The sequence below is a fragment of the Prionailurus viverrinus genome, chromosome B3, assembly GCF_022837055.1.
Source record: "Prionailurus viverrinus isolate Anna chromosome B3, UM_Priviv_1.0, whole genome shotgun sequence".
NCBI classification, from domain to species: Eukaryota; Metazoa; Chordata; class Mammalia; order Carnivora; family Felidae; genus Prionailurus; species Prionailurus viverrinus.
This window is the reverse complement of record NC_062566.1, coordinates 117,356,766-117,373,456: the sequence shown is the minus strand read 5'-3', so window position 1 is coordinate 117,373,456 and position 16,691 is coordinate 117,356,766. Positions and strand designations below refer to the sequence as shown.

The window sequence follows — 16,691 nt, the reverse complement described above, 5'->3', positions numbered from 1 at the left end:
AGGAGAAAGAAGGATAACTTGATTCTTAAGAATTTGACCCAGCTTCTCTTCCTTCCAATCCAACATTTATTTTAGGATCATGAAGAAGGAAGAGCTCGGGGGGTGCCCGGGTGGCTCAGTCGGTTAAGCGTCTGACTTCGGCCCAAGTCATGATCTCATGGTTCGTGAGTTTGAGTCCCGCATCTGGTTCACTACTGTCAGCGCAGAGCCTGCTTGGGATCCTCTGTTGCCCTCTCTCTGCCCCTCCCTGGCTTGCACTCTCTCTCAAAAATAAATAAACCTTAAAACAAAAAAGAAGGAAGAGCTTGCAAAATCTTGCTGGGGTTGAAACTAATTGCTATGATTAAATACACGTGTCCTAAGCTTCTCTTATAGCAGTCCTGATACTTTGCTGGACCTGAGCTTTCTGCGGCTGGACCACTGATCTGGGACTAGGATGAGTTCCTGAAAGCCACACATAGGAGTCTAGAGCTACTCCTCCCACATCCACAGGATGCAGTGTTTGGGGGAGCCATGCTCTACCAGCAGGTAACCCATCAAAACGTAGCCAATCTACTCTTCGGGTGGACTGAGCATTTGTGGCAGGGGTCCCCAGTTTTAACCACCCAAGTTCTCAGATGGCGGGCTTCCTAATAAGTTCATGCAGATGTTTTCTTAGTCCTTCTCCGTACACCAAGCTCCAGGAATTATTTCCGAGACTGTAAGACAAGGTCTGTGTGATAAGGGGTGGAAGTAATAGTGGCCCAGCAGTTAGAAGATATACAGCAGCTTAGCCATCAAATGCAGCCATCAAAAAGTTATGACTTTCTGAGTCTCAATATTCTCATTAGTCACACAATTTTAGAATTCCATCCAACCAGTAGAATGCTATTACGTGTTTAACTGGCTCTCCGGAAAAAAAAAAAAAAAAAATCTTTGATTTGTAAAGTTAGCCAATTCAGGTGGGGTAAATATTCCCAGCATGGCTGATTTCAAACCACCAACATGACATCAAACAGCTCACAAAGCGGAAATTAAAGTTGGCCAGAGCTAGTACGAGCCAATTCCAGCATAGCATTGCCTCCAACTGTCTCATTCCCTGTTTGGGAGGCCCTGAGGCCAAGTTGACGTAACACATCATCCCAATTCTAGAGGATCCCGGGTGAGGAGGGAAGGGGGCTTCAGGGTCCCTGTGATCACTGGGTGTTATACTGAGACAGCCCAGAAGGGCCCGAGTGGTGAGAGATGGGATGCCTGTTCACCTTTTGTCTCAGGCTCAAGAGGTTCATCATTGTCCATGGCGCCAGGGCCCTCTCGGGGGCCACTGTCCACTTCTTGTCACCTTTCTGCTGCTTCCCTAAGAAGCACATCCGTCCATTCACTTCTGCCTCAAACTTCGTGCACCCTGCCCTCACACAGACAAATCCCAGGGGGGCTGTAGTTATTCTTCCTCCCCAGCAAGCCTGGAGAGAGTGGGCTTTGGTGGGAAGAGGACATGCGTGGATTTGACCCCAACTCTGTCTGGGAGAAGCAGCTACTTGCTGAGATCATCAGGGAGAGTGGTATGGTTCTATTCCCGGGAGCCCTGTCAAAAGGATGCCCACCCTCCTGCGACTTTGTGACTTAAGAGCCACTTTAATGTCACCTCTTCAACATTCCATGACCTCATGCAGCCATTGTGATCCACACGGGTGGACCTGGCAACAGCCAGCCTCCCGCCCTCTTGGTGGCTCTGGCAGTCCTCTTTCCTCATATGTCCACTGGGGCCGAGCTCGGGCTCGGCTGTGAGTGGGCAGGTGTTGTGGGGGGGCTTCTTGGTGGTGGCGTTTCCGTCTGAGTCAGGAACAAATCCAAGCCCCTTAATCAGGTGACTGTGAAGACGCACCACCATGTTCTTCTCTCAAGGTGGTTGTGCTTCAGGTACGAAATATTTCAGTGATGGGTGAAGTCAGTTTTCTTCTACCCTGTTCTCATTCCTTTTTTCTTTCCCCCTTGGGAGAGTATCCTCAACGTTGGAGCAGAAGATCAAAAGCAAAGCACGACAAACATATGCTCTATCACTACAATTTGTTGCAGCCGAAGTACTGTTCAATCCAAACTACTGGGCTGCCTAACTTGAAACCACTCAACCATCATTCCCACGCTTGGCTGTTTTCACATGTCTTGGAGTTGAAGTTCACTTGCAGTTTACTATCAAGAGAATCTGGAGGCGTGTTTGTTCCTTCTTGATAAGCTTCCAGCACATCAACGGTCAGGTCAGTGACTGGAGGGCTTGGGGACACGGAAATCCCTCTTTGCCACTCAGAAGAATGAGGAACATCTGGGAATTTGTGTAGGGAGAACATAGTTAGAGGCTTGGACCAAAAGAAACATGTACATCTGACACGTTACTCATTCCTTCAGGCATTTGTTCTGAAAACTATTTATAGAGCATCTATTATGTAAAAGGCACTATGCTAGGCACCACTGTGGGGAGGGAATGCAGACATGATTATGGCTTGGACCCTTCAAGGCATGTATGATACAAGATAGAAGTTGACACAGCTACTCCTAGGGTATGAGGGTTGTGGGCAAATATTTTTGGCAGAGCTCCTGTTCACATAAAGAACTGGAGTCACCCCAAATCAGCATGGCCACACCAGTCTAGGGGTCCCATCTCATGTAGTTCCTTGAAAGAAACACCAAATAGACCAGGGGGACTGGTCAACTCCCACGATGATTTGGTAAGCATGAGTCCCGGAGACTCTTTGGGCATCTGGTCTACGCCGTGCTGGCGAAGAGGATAGAAAATGTCCTTAAAGGAGAAAAATGGGGACGGGAAAGTATGTAGATCCTGGTCTAAACTCTAGGCGCTCTGCCTAAACAGCACCATGTGGTCTCAGGCCCCAAGGGCAAATTAGAAAATTTGGAGGAAAGCACTCTAGCCACCAGGCAGAGGCACCAGGCAGTACTGGAAATTGATAAGGATCATGAGGGAGATTTGCTGGGAGTTCAAGGGAAAGTGAGGTTTCTTCATGCTGCGGAGCATTTGTGGGCTCTGGACAAGTAGAGTCCTGGCAAAAGGCATTTCTAGGAAGGCAGAATAAAGGAAGAAACAGAGCCCAAGGTGGGTTTGGAGGAGTATAGGGTGCAAAGAGTAGTGGGAAAAAGAGGCGCAAAAGGAACACGAGCTATTTCATAAGTAGATTCAAATGCAGTGAAAAGTCAATAGAAAGCCACTGAAGATTTCTGAACAGGAGCATGATTTAATCAGGGCTTCTCTTTATAATGATGGGCAGCAATTATTTACTTATTTGGGGAACAGTTCATTCTGGAGAAATAAAAATGTTCAGGAACCACAATTTAAACATTTTGTATCTTTTTAGAAATCATGAAATGTAATGCCTTCAGCTTCCTTTCGTGTGTTATTTTGAAAGTTTATTATTATTATATCCTGTTTTAATTCAAGTTCTAATTTTGAAATATTTTGGATTATAAAAGAGTTACAAAAATAGTAGAGTTCCCGTATACTCTTCATCCAGCTTTCCCTTGTGTTAACATCTTGCACAGAAACATTACCAAAACTGAGGAATTAACAGTGCTACAATGCTATTGACTACATTACAGACCATTTTTATATTTTTTCAGTTTTTTCACCAATGTCCATTCTTTGTTCCAGGATCCAATCCAGGATCCCACACTGTGTTATCACGTCTCTCCCAAAGTATGACATTTCTTTAGTCTTTGTCTCTCATGACCTTGACCCCTTACAGAAAGTACTGGTCAGATATTTTGTGTAATGTCCCTCAATTTGCGCTTGTCTGATGTTTTCTCATGATTACTGGGAAGGGTGCCAAAGTTGATGTGCCCTTCTCAGTGTGTATCAGGGACACATGATATCAATATGTATCACATCGATCTCTTGGTCAGGGTGATATCTGCTGGGTTTATCTACTGTAAAGTTCTTTTCCCCTTTGTAATTAATACATATTTTGGAGAAGATATTTTATGCAAATATCTTATTTCTGCTTAAAATTTTTGCTCAATAATTTTAATATCATAAAATTAAAAAAATTTTTAAACATTTTAAAAAATGTTTACTTATTTATTTTGAGGTGGGGAGGGGCAGAGAGAGAGAGAGAGAGAGAGAGAGAGAGAGGAGGGAGAGAATCCCAAGCAGGCTCCATGCAGACAGTGTGGAGCCTGACATGGGGCTCCCATCTCATGAAACTGTGAGATCATGACCCGAGCCGAAATCAAGAGTCGGATGCTTAACCAACTGAGCCACCCGGGCACCCCAGCACCCATGGATTTTATTGAGATCTTGCCTCAACGAGTACTATTGTCATGTTCTAATGGTGATTTTCTGTTCCTACCATCCTTCTTTGTTAATTGGAATTTTGTAAGAAAGAGTGGTCCCTTTCCCTCATTTATTTATTTGGTTGTTTATATTAATAGGGATCATGGATGCTTATTTTATTATTCGGGTTACAATACAATACTATCATTATTTTGCTGTTCACATTCCAACTTTGGCTATGGGAGCTCATTCAGGCTGGCCCCGGTGCCCTTTTGACATGCTCTCTGCCTTTCATTTTTATTTGTTTTCATACCACAGGCATCAAGCACTTTTCCCAGGAGAGTGAAAACCTAGATGTGGGTGCTGGCATGCTCATCAGCGTTAAGTTCTTTTTTTTTTTTCAACGTTTTTTATTTATTTTTGGGAAAGAGAGAGACAGAGCATGAACGGGGGAGGGGCAGAGAGAGAGGGAGACACAGAATCGGAAACAGGCTCCAGGCTCCGAGCCATCAGCCCAGAGCCTGACGCGGGGCTCGAACTCACGGACCGCGAGATCGTGACCTGGCTGAAGTCGGACGCCTAACCGACTGCGCCACCCAGGCGCCCCATCAGCGTTAAGTTCTTACTGCTTCTAGTCCTTTTCAGTGGGTAGAGCGAGGAAATGGGTGCTAGCATGTATGTATGGGTACTGACCTGCGTGTAACACACATCTGTATTTATTTCCATACCCATCTATCTATACGTATGTGAAACAGAAGCCACGGATACACCAATACCTCTGCTTGTAAGCCAGCACCACAGGAGACATTCATGTCTTTCCCCAGTGCGTATTTGTCATTTCTTTCTCGTCAAGAAACCTGGTTCTCGTTTTCTACCATATATTTACTTATTTGCTCATCTCTAGTATACATATAAAATAGTTTCAGGATTGGTAAACCATAACAGGGGAAACAAATTTACCAACTAGAATACAGTATTTATTATGTAGGGGTTTTTGTTTTTTGTGAGTGTGTGTTCATCCTTATGTATCCAGTTAAGACACTTGCCCTGCCCCCCGAATTATCTAGGTCTACTCTCTCTTCCTAGCCCCTTCTTTGTGGTTATTTGATGCATTTGTGACATAGGTGCACTTGTCACAGCCTGCGTTTCATCTTTCCCCGCTTATCATGGTTGATTTTACTTGATTTACATACAGCAACATCCACTTCGTGCAGCACGGTTCTGTAGGTTTCAACAAATGCAGAGAATCATGTGTTTACTACCATGCTTCCACTCGAAACAGTTCCATCACCCCTAACTTTCCCTCATGCTGCCCCTTTATGATTAAGCCCTTCCCCCAACCTAACCCCCAGCAATCATTGTTCCGTTTCCAACATTATGGTTTTACCTTTTCCGGAGTCATATAAATGAACTCGTACAATGTGTAGTTTTGGGGGTGTCTTCTTTCATTTAAGATTTATCCTTATTGTTGCATGAAGCTGTACCTTGTTGTTCCTTTTTATTGCGGAGTAATATTCCACTGTAGGATGTCCCACACTTATCCATTCACCTGCTAGCTCTTCATCTTTTCCCTTTCTTGGTGATTATGAACAAAGCAGCTATAAACCATCACATACAGGTTTTTGTGTGAACTTAAGATTTCATTCCTCTTGAGTATTAAATACCCAGGAGTGGCATTGTCACGTGTATATAGCAGGTGTATGTTTAACCTTGAAACCACCATGTTGTTACCCGAAGTCCAAAGGGGATGTACCGATTTGAATTCTCAGTAGGAAGATATGGTAGCATCAGTTGCTCGACATTCTCGCTAACACTTGATTATGTTTTTGGGTTTTTTTGCCATTCATATATCTTCTTTATCGCTTGTTCAGATCTTTTGCCCACTTTAAGTTGGGTGGTTTATTTTCCGATGGAGTTTTGAGAGTCCTTGATATATTCTGAAGTCCTTTGTCAGAAATGTGGTTTCGCTTCTTATCCTTAACAGTGTCTTTCACAGAGAACACACTTCAATTTTGATAAAGTCAAATAATTTTGATAATTTTTCAGAATCCATAATCAAAACATTTTCAAAATTTATCAAAATTATCAATTTTTTTTCTTTTATGGATCATGTTTTTGGTGTCATAGCTAAACTTTCTGCCTACCCCAAGTTCGTGTAGATTTCCTCCTGTGTTGCATCATAGAAGCTTTACAGTTTTAGTGTTTACATTTAGGTCTGGGATCCACTAAAGTTTATGGTAACATAAAATGTATCGTTTTAACCCTTTTAAAGGACACAATTCAGTGGCATTAAGTACATTAACAATGTTGTATAACCATCACCATTTGTTGTTTTTTCTCCATTTAATTGCCTTTCTACCACTGGCAAAAGTCTGTTGACTATATGTATCCTTTGGTGTTATTTGTGGGGCTAGCATTTCAGACTGTATAACCAGCATGTTACATTCCATCTAATCAAAATGTTGTACTTTTAAACTACTAATTTGTGAGATGAGCCCCTGAGGCGCTCGGAGGTAGGGATAAGGCATTTAGGGGGCGGCAGGTAAACTAACTCTACAGTTAATCCACAGAGCAGGGACAAAAGAGAGTCCCTGGGGAGGAGGGGAGCTGTGATTTTGACTTGGAATGAGTCAAAGAGAATGTCACCCTGGGTGAGGTATGGCCAGTTACTAAGAGAATGAAAATTTCTTCCTTTATAGCCAATTTTATTGCTACAACACTTCCACTAGTGGGGAACACGGCAGAGGGACCCTTTACTATCCTATAAGCTACCATTTATATGGCACTTGTAAGTGACCACACTGTTCTGTAGAGTTTACATTTAAATTGTCTATTATTATGCTATTATGAGATACTATGTTTAAAATTTTTTTTAATGTTTATTTTTTGAGAGAGAGAGAGAGGCAGAGTGCCAGTGGGAGAGGGGCATATGAGATACTATTTTTTAAACTTTTATTTATTTATTTTGAGGGGGGAGGGGCAGAGAGAGAGGGAGAGAGAGAACCCCAAGGCTTGGCACAGAGCCTGATGCGGGGCTTGACCCCATGGCTCAGACCTGAGCCAAAATCAGGAATCAGATGCTCAACCAACTGGGCCACCCAGGTACCCTGAGATACTATTTTTTATTACCATTTTACAGAGGAGGAAACTGAGCACAGAGAGGCTAAGTAAGTAGCCCAAGATCACACAGCTAAAAAGTGGCAGAACTGGGATATAGATGAAGTCTGGCTGCAAAGCCCATGCTGCCTCTCTGCACTGACCCCCTTGCTGTTAATTTAACATGACAAGGTTGTTCTCCATTCAGGACAGCTGCTGTTCATGGTTTAGAAGGGTCTGGGTGCGGGTGATATATTTCAAGAATTGTCAAACTATAGTAGAGTATATATAGAGGACCAACTCTGGACCACTTTGTTTTGTAAATAAAGTTTTCTAAAAATACAGTCACTATCACTCATTTAGGTATATCTGTTGCTGCCTTCATGCAGTCACATGGCAAAGTCAAGCAGTTGCTACAGAGACCCATGGCCTGCAAAGCCAAAAATATTTCCTATCTGGTCCTTTAAGGAAAAGTTTGCCATTGTATTTGATAGCCACTAGCATAAGATCATAAGATAATGAAGGTTCCAGCTCTCCAATGAAAGAATGGAGGGAAAAGAATCCAAGAAAGTTGGCAGAAACCATGTTAGAAGGCAAGATGAGGAAGCACATGGCCACCTGGGTAGCTCAGTCAGTTGGGCAACTGACTCTTGGTTTTGGCTCGGGTCATGATCTCACGGTTCATGGGATCGAGCCCCACGGTGGGCTCTGTGCTGACAGCATGGAGCCTGCTTAGGATTCTCTCTTTCTCCCTCTCTCTCTCTCTCTCCCCCCCTCCTCTCTTTGCAAACATATTTTAAAAATTAGGAAGCACAAGCAAAGAAAGAAACAGATGCCATTATTTTTAGATGTAATAATATCCCATTTTATGCAAGGGTTTTTCAAAACAATGATAGTTGTTGGGGCGCCTGGGTGGCTCAGTCGGTTGAGCGTCCGACTTCAGCTCAGGTCACGATCTCACGGTTCGTGAGTTCGAGCCCCGCGTCAGGCTCTGGGCTGATGGCTCAGAGCCTGGAGCCTGCTTCCGATTCTGTGTCTCCCTCTCTCTCTGCCCCTCCCCCATTCATGCTCTGTCTCTCTCTGTCTCAAAAATAAATAAACATTAAAACAACAACAACAACAAAAAACAATGATAGTTGTAAATCAAGTGAGATTTCAAATATGAGGGGGTCTTTTCCTCTTGCACTGCTGGTGGGAATGCAAACTGGTACAGCCACTCTGGAAAACAGTGTGGAGGTTCCTCAAAAAATTAAAAATAGATCTACCTTATGACCCAGCAACAGCACTGCTAGGAATTTACCCAAGGAATACAGGAGTGCTGATACATAGGGGCACTTGTACCCCAATGTTTATAGCAGCACTTTCAACAATAGCCAAATTATGGGAAGAGCCTAAATGTCCATCAACTGATGAATGGATAAAGAAGTTGTGGTTTATATACACAATAGAATACTACTTGGCAATGAGAAAGAATGAAATATGGCCTTTTGTAGCAACATGGATGGAACTGGAAAGTGTTATGCTAAGTGAAATAAGTCATACAGAGAAAGAAAGATACCATATGTTTTTACTCTTATGTGGATCCTGAGAAACTTAACAGAAGACCATGGGGGAGGGAAAGGGGAAAAAAAAAGTTAGAGAGGGAGGGAGGCAACCCATAAGAGACTCTTAAAAACTGAGAATAAACTGAGGGTTGATGGGGGGTGGAAGGGAGGGGAAAGTGGGTGATGGGCATGGAGGAGGGCACTTGTTGGGATGAGCACTGAGTGTTGTATGGAAACCAATTTGACAATACATTTCATATTAAAAATAAATAAAAAGAAAAAAATGGCAAATATGAGGGGGTCTTTGAAAGAAAGTCACTTGCAGAATGATAAAGCAAGAACTGCCCCATTATGTGTCTACTTTTGCAAGTGTGGATTTTATTATGCTTGGTTTCCTTATGAAACTGAAGCTCTTCATTCATTCAGTGTGTTGAATGCCCTAGTGCTGGGCTAGGCGAGGGGAACAGAGTGGTGAACCTCATGAGGGGCACTGATGAGTAAAAAGACAGTGACCGTGTTGGGTCCAGAATAAGCAAGGATGAGAGAAAAGCAAAGAGGAGGCGGCTGTGGTCCAGCCTGGGGGCAGTGGTACGTTTGTGTGGAGGTGGTGCTGGAGATTTGGGAGAGCTTCCTTGAAGAAGAAATGTCTAGGCTGAAACTTGAAGGTCCATTAGGCAGATGAAGGCAGGGGCAGGGGCAGACCCAGGGGAGGAGGAGTATTTGAGGCTGGGAAGAAAGCATATACAAAGTCCCTGCAGCATGCTGAGGCCATCACAGGTGGTTTAGTGAAGCTGGGTTGGGATCCTCATTGAGGGGAGTGGTGATGGAAGGGAAAAGCAGACAGAAGAGATAGGAGGTGAGCAGAGGCCAATAACAGAGAGCCTTTGGTGCTGTGCTAAGGAGTTTGGCCTGCATTTTGAGGACAGTGGGGTTTACAGAGAGGTTTTAAGCATCAGTGTGACCTGACATGATTCCCAGAGTAGAAATATTGCTCTGGCTGCAGCGTGGAAAGCAGACTGGGGAAAGGAGGAGGATCAAAGCCAGGTAGAAGTGGCTGCAGGGGGCACCTGGGTGGCTCAGTTGGTTAAGCGTCTGACTCTTGATTTCAGCTCAGGTCATGATCTCACGGTTCGTGAGATCGAGCCCCGCGTTGGGCTCTGTGCTGACACGGTGGAGCCTGCTTGGGATTCTCGTTCTCTCCCTCTCTCTCTGCCCCTACCCCACTCATGCTCACTCTCTCCCCCTCTTAAAAAGAAAAAAAAGGGGCACCTGGGTGGCTCAGTTGGTTAAGCGTCCGACTTCGGCTCAGGTCACGATCTCACGGTCCGTGAGTTCGAGCCCCGCGTCGGGCACTGTGCTGACAGCTCAGAGCCTAGAGCCTGCTTCAGATTCCATGTCTCCCTCTCTCTCTGACCCTCCCCCATTCATGCTCTGTCTCTCTCTGTCTCAAAAATAAACATTAAAAAAAATTAAAAAAAAAAAAGAAAAAAAAAGTGGCTGCAGGGATGAAGTGGACTTACTGAATAAATATAAAGAAGGCCAAAACACTCGGACTCGGAACAGCTCGGATATGAGAGTAAAAGGGAAAATAAAAAGCCTGAGGCCAGGGTAACTTGGTAGATGACTGTGCCATTCAGAGCCAAGAGGACAGAAGAGCTGAGGGGACAGAGGGGCAGTCATTTTTGGAGAATGGTGGGGAAAGGTGCTGAATGCAATTTGGGGTGTGTTGAATCTCTAAGGTGCCTCCGGGCCATCTATTGGAGAGGCCGTTAGGCAAAAGGATTTATGACTCTGTGGCCCAGGGAAAGGATTAAAAATGTAGATATGTGAGTTGTTGGTATGTGAATGGTATCTGAAGCCATTGGAAGGGTGAACATTTCTCAAGGAGGGATTTTAAAGTAAGAAGAGGAAAGAGACCAAGGGTGAAATCCTGGGAACGCCATCATTGAAAGGGGGGTGTTCAGGGGAACAGAAATAAAAGACACTAGGACAAATGTCCACAGTGTCAGAAGGAAAACAAAAATGTCAAAGAAACCAACAGGAGAGAATCTTACAAGAGGCGGGGAGTTAGGCAAGATTACAGAACATTCAAGAAATAATAAAGCCTGGAGGGTGCCCATTAAATGTGGCCACAAGGAAGGCACTGGGAAATCTGGTGGGGAGTTTCAGTGGAGTGATGAGGACAGAAGCCCCACTGCAGTGGGATGAAGATGAGATGAATGAGAGATGAGGAAGTATGGATATCAGGAGTGGACAACTCAAGAAGCCTGGCTATGAAGGAGACATGGGGAGATGGAGGGATGGCTGGAGGAGGACTTGGGCTGGAGGAGAGTTCTGTATAGGAGATCTGAAGCATGGTTAAATGCTGATGGGAAGGAGTCCAGGAAAAAAAGGAGAGTGGTGAGCAGAAGGAGCATAATCTCTGAAGAAGCAGGAGGAGAGGATACTATGAAAGATGGAATGGCCAGCCATCGTGTCGGGAGGGAAGGAAGGCAGTTAGAGTTGCCTGTCAGTGAGTTGGTGTGGCAACAAGCAGTAGAGAATTTTCACTTGGTGGCTCTAGTTTTTCTCTAAAGTTGGCAGGGAGACGATCTCCAGAGAACAAGAAGGGACATCATAGGACAACAAGTTTGAGAAGAATGGTCATCGTGGAAAGGGAGAGAAACCTAGTTAAGAGCACAGGATTGCGGGGGAGGGTTGAGGGCTGAAGTGAGGTTGGAGGCCAGCGCACTAGGAGCTCCAGTCCAAGGGGCTGGTAATTTTATTCACCAGTGCTCAGCAGCCCAGATGTAAGAGCCAAGAAGGAGAATGGTTTTACTTGACCTAGGAGTAATCAAAGAACAATGGGCAAGACAGATGATACTGGGAAGACAGTGATTTAAAAGATGGCTCATGGTGGGGGGGGGAGTGCACCTGGGTGGCTCAGTCAGTTAAGTGTCAGTTTGGCTCAGGTCATGATCTCACAGTTTGTGAGTTCAAGCTCTGTGTTGGGCTCTGGGCTGACAGCTTGGATCTTGGGGCTTGCTTCGGATTCTGTGTTTCCCTCTCTCTCTCTCTCCCTGCCCTTCCCCTGTTTGCACTCGTGCCTCTCTCTCTCTCAAAAATAAATAAACACTAAAAAAAAAAAAAAGATGGCTCATGGGGATTCCATGTTGGATAGAGAAAGAAATGGTGATTGAGGGAAAGTGTGAGGACAGAATAGAGAACCCGAGGGTTTGATGGAGTTAGAGAACTGCTGAAGTAGAAGCAAAAGTGGGCCATGAGGTGATCTGTCGGAGTGGGTGTGTGAATTTATGATTTTGGAGGCAGCGCAGTACCCATTAACGATACTCCAAGGGTATCTGATGTACAGTGGGAATGAGGCCACCGAGGAGGTGGTGACAGTGAGCTTCTAGGGCTTGGGATGGCTCATCCACATTGGGCATAGGAGGATTTGAGGTAGGAAAAATGGAGTCTAAGGCTAGAGTAACACTGATGAGTGCTTGATAAACATCTAATGGATACATGAATGTGTGAACGAGTGAATGAGTGAATGTATCAATTCAGACCAATCTGGCACATTCTGGGAATATCTAGCCATAAATCCCAAGATCCAGGAGGAAACACTAGGCTAACAGAAGCCAAGGTAGGAGAAGTGTACGGGTGTCAGGTTATCCTAAGATTTGAATGGAGGCAGTTCTTTTCAGCGTATCCCATCTGAGAGGCTGTTGAGCCCTCTAGACCTGTGCAGGTTCAAATACGATATCTACAAGCCCCTTGTAGCCACGGAGCACTTGAATTGTGGCTAATCTAAACTGAGATGTGCTATCACATATACTGGATTTCAAAGACTTAGTACAAAAAAAGAAGAAAAAAAAAGAACATAAGCTGCCTTATTTTAAAATATTGATGATGTTGAAATGCCGATTTTTTGGATAAATGGGGTTAAATAAAACATACTATTAAAAATTAATTTCACCGTTTTTTTTTTTGTTGTTTTTTTGTTTGTTTTGTTGTGCTTTTTATATGAGGCTAAAATTTTCCAATTACATATGCGGCTCACGTTATATTTCTCTTGGGCACCTTTGCTCTAGGCCTTGCTCAGTAGCCTCTGCAATCCTGAAAGGAAGCTTCATGACAACCTGTGTAATGTACACGTTCGACCAATAAATTAATAAGGGCAGCCATCTTGAACTTCCACACATACCTGCTGGCATAAGTGAAATTTGAACCCGCAAGAACTTAACTTTCTTGCATACAGAAAATTTCCCTGTAAAAGAACATTTTATATCCCTCAAAGTATTGCAAAACCTTCCACTTGCCCTATTCGTTAGGTTCTGCGTCCTTGAAACCACCCAGTGGTTTATCATTGCCTCCACTGTTATCACAGTTGGGATGAATCGAGGGACTCATCCGGTCTCTCTTCTTGGAATATTCTGACATGATGAAGCTGCAAATTGTAGTACCACATTACAGTTTGGAAGGCCCTTATTTCTGCCAGAGATTGTAGAAGGTGACCCTACATTAGTAGTAGCCAGAGCTGGTTTGCGCTTCCGTTAAAAACATGCATATAATGGTAAACACTAAGAGCTTACCCTGGGTTGGGCACAGCGGGGAAACTGAGGTTTCAAGAGGTTCAGTAACCCGAGAGGTTCCACAGGTAGGAACTGGCAAAGCCATGGTCTGAACTCAGGTGGCCTCACTCCAAAACATGTGATGCTCGCAACCCCCTACCCTTTCCAACATAGCTGAAAGTGGATTAGGAAACAAAAAGAGATCAGTCTTGCTTACTTGGCCTCGGGAAAAGCCCCTGAAAGAATATGGCATGAGCTGGCCTGACACATTTTGCTCACACATGCACTGAACAGCACAGTTGAGGATTAGGTCCTTTAGCAGAGGTTCCCAAACTGTATACCAGAATAACCTGGTCAGTGTCCATGGCCCCATTCCAGACTTGTGAAATCAGAACGCTGGGAGTAGGGTCTAGGAGTTTGTACTTTTAAAACATTTCCAAGTGGATAAGGGAACCCTCATTTCACAAAATGAAACACAGTCCCTAGGTAAGTACCTTGATTTGGGATCTGATTTATAACTTGGACTTCTCGGTAACCACTGGGACAAAACAGAAGGAAGGTACAAGGAAGGTTTATTTAAGCCACATAAAAGGAGTGGGCCTGGCTTGGGAGGCTCTTTAGATAGAGCTAATATTTGTGCACTAGTTTTTAAGAGGCTTCTCAACCTTCAGATGGCCCCTGGGGCTCCTGCTGCTTCTCAGGCAAAGGCGTGAGTGCTGTTACTTGAAGCCAGACTGACTCTCTCCTTCTTCTTCCTTTTGGCCTTTCAGTGTTATGATGTACCCAGCTGGTCCTGGATCTGGTGACTCTCCAGAGGGCTTCTCCGAGCAACCGAGGCTCCAGTCACAAATCGGAAATCACACAGCTCAGACACTAGGTACCGAACCTGGGAGTATTACACAGTCCTTCCTTCAGAGTGCGGCTGAGGCAGACTGAGGGTGAGGGATGGGGGAGAGAAACTCAGAGGTCTTTGGGTAAGCGCACAATGGACGGAAGACCTGGCCTTCATTTAGTGACATATGCTTTGTTTGGTCAACAAAGATTTGGTCCCTACTATGCGCCTGGCATCATTGGAGGCACTAGAGAGATATACCTCAGTGAAAACTAACCAACAAACCAGACTTGGTCCCTGCCTTGTGGAACTTTTTTCCCCACCTTTCTTGAACCCTTTACCAATGGGATACCCCCTCCCCCTTTTTTTTTTCCCAGATTGGGTAAAAAAAGGGCCCATTTTGAATAGGATGGGAGAGGAGACAAAGGTGTAGACTTAATTTGTGACCTAGAATCTGAGCTGAGTAAGACAGTAGAGTCAGGAAAAGTAAACAAATGGGGAAGAATTGGCTCTCTTTTCTGGGATGAGAAGAGATTATAGAAGTCAGGGCTGTGTGAGAAAATTCTGCCCTTCATTTTACAGATGAGAAAACTGAGGGGCAGAGAGGTTATAGTGTACCCGAGGTGGGCCCCCTAGCTCCGTGGCGAAAGTAGCTGTGAAACTGTGGCCTTAGAATGGATACTATGGGAGCCTCCAATGAGGTGCTTAATTTTCAAACTGGGCTCCCGGATGGCTTCCGGGAGGTAGGCCGGGCCCGTTGCCACGGAGACAGACTCGCCGACCTCGCGGTCCCACACGTGGCTCTGCGCTCCCAATAAAGTTGTTGTTGAATCGCAGCGGTACCACGTGAGCCGCCCCGGGGGCGGGGCCGGGGGCGGGGCCGAGCTGAGAGAGACCCGGCGGGCGGCCGTGAGGAGGGGAGGCGGGCGCGAGCGCGAGCGCGAGCGCGGCGGCCGGCCATGATCGCGTCGTGCCTGTGTTACCTGCTGCTGCCGGCCGCGCGCCTCTTCCGTGCCCTCTCAGGTACCGGCCCCGCGTCCTGGCAGGCGGGCGCCAGGCCCGGGCCCACGTCGGCAGGGCCCCGCGGGGCCTGGGGCCGGCGTGCGGCGCGTCGGGCGTCACGACCACTTTTCCCCCCGGCCGAGGTGTGGGGAGGCGACCCCCGGTGCCGCTCCTGGACCCCACGAGGCCCGGGCCTGGCCGACGAGCCTCGCGGGCGGCCCCCCTCACGCCTGTGGCCTGGTGGCGTCGCGCCACGGTTAACGTGGGAAGAGGCCGGCGAAGGGGCAGGGGCCCGCCGAGCCACGGCCCTGGGAGGGGTTAGCGACTCGGGGCGAGGCAAACGCCCGAACTCCCTGGGGGCGGGGGGTGTGAGCCCAAGACCCGCACGCACCTGCCTTCCCCTGGGTTACTCCACACTCACCTTTCACAGCCGCCTCTCCGCTCTCCAGCCGAGTGTCTGGTTGAAAACCCGGTGCTCGCAACCCGGAGACCATTTAACCCCCAGCTTTGAAGCGGTCTCCCGTGGGTTTGGGTTTAGAGAGTCCGTGCGGTGGAGCCAGCGCCCAGAGAGAAGAGAGTTATTCCGTCACTTTTCCGTGATCTGCCCGCGCTCCCGTTCCTGGTCTTTGAAATTCCCGAGGCTCTTAGGAGACCGTCCGTCCCTGTGACAGATCCCACAGAACTCCCAGAATGTTCTCCGGCAATTTAGAGGGCGGGACAGACCAAGAACTGCTTTCTTAGACATACGCGGTTCAGCTGCATTCTGTGCTTGTCGTTTCCGGAACTTTACGCAACGTGTGTATGTAAAATAGCCACTCAGGTATTTATTTGTGTGTGTCTGTCGCTAGAACGCAAGCCGCAGGAGGGCAGGGCCATGTCTGTCCCGCTCCCTGTAGCTCTAGCGCTAGCACACTGTCCAGAATATAGTAGGCACTCAACTAAGCAATATTTGTGCGTCCGTACTTCTGAGGAATGAGAAGCTCCGCGGAAGTAATTGTTTTCAGAGAATTAAAGCAGATTCCTTTACCCATGGTGCTGCCATTTCTGGAGCCCTTCCGATGTCCCGTGACAGCCTTAGTGACATATACTTGTCCACAGGTTTATAGACCAGTAGTCAGAGTTTAGAGAGATCACAGGAGGGGCCACTCCCTCCCTCCCTCCCCCATAGAGGCAGTGCCACTTCTTTCAACTTTGTGTATTGGTTCCTACAGAAGGTTTTCTTTCTATGCTTCCCATTCCCTTCCTCCCTCCCTCCCTTATAAAACGATTCTGTTGAAAAACCAACGGACAACGCGCCACCACCACCAAAAATCTGCTAAATTTGAAAACGAATACTTTCACACTTGTAAACAAGAGAAACTCTTCCATCTGGTATGCAGAGGATGTTTCCAGGGGCAGGGGATTAG

The 16,691-nt window shown here is 46.2% G+C and overlaps 2 protein-coding genes across 18 annotated transcripts in view; one reads left to right on the top strand and one right to left on the bottom strand.

The window, feature by feature from the left end:
• The window catches only part of LRRC74A (leucine rich repeat containing 74A), a 47,332-nt gene extending 31,411 nt beyond the window's left edge, over positions 1-15,921 (bottom strand). For 9 of the 12 annotated variants that reach the window (XM_047864692.1, XM_047864694.1, XM_047864700.1 and 6 more), the window contains exon 1: positions 15,707-15,921. In XM_047864692.1, the coding sequence (XP_047720648.1) occupies positions 15,707-15,779 (73 nt within the window). In that variant the 5' untranslated portion in view covers positions 15,780-15,921. Of the gene's footprint in view, positions 1-1,241; positions 1,610-15,706 lie in introns of those variants that run through there. The other 3 variants (XM_047864696.1, XM_047864705.1, XM_047864697.1) reach the window with 1 other exon arrangement.
• The window catches only part of ANGEL1 (angel homolog 1), a 44,450-nt gene continuing 29,904 nt past the window's right edge, over positions 2,146-16,691 (top strand). For 3 of the 6 annotated variants that reach the window (XR_007153434.1, XM_047864689.1, XM_047864687.1), the window contains exons 1-2: positions 2,146-2,234; positions 14,222-14,328. Coding sequence is in view for 3 of the 6 variants with exons in the window: in XM_047864689.1 (XP_047720645.1) it covers positions 14,226-14,328 (103 nt within the window). In the remaining 3 variants the exon portion in view is untranslated. Of the gene's footprint in view, positions 2,235-14,221; positions 14,329-15,190; positions 15,307-15,972; positions 16,106-16,691 lie in introns of those variants that run through there. The other 3 variants (XM_047864688.1, XM_047864691.1, XM_047864690.1) reach the window with 3 other exon arrangements.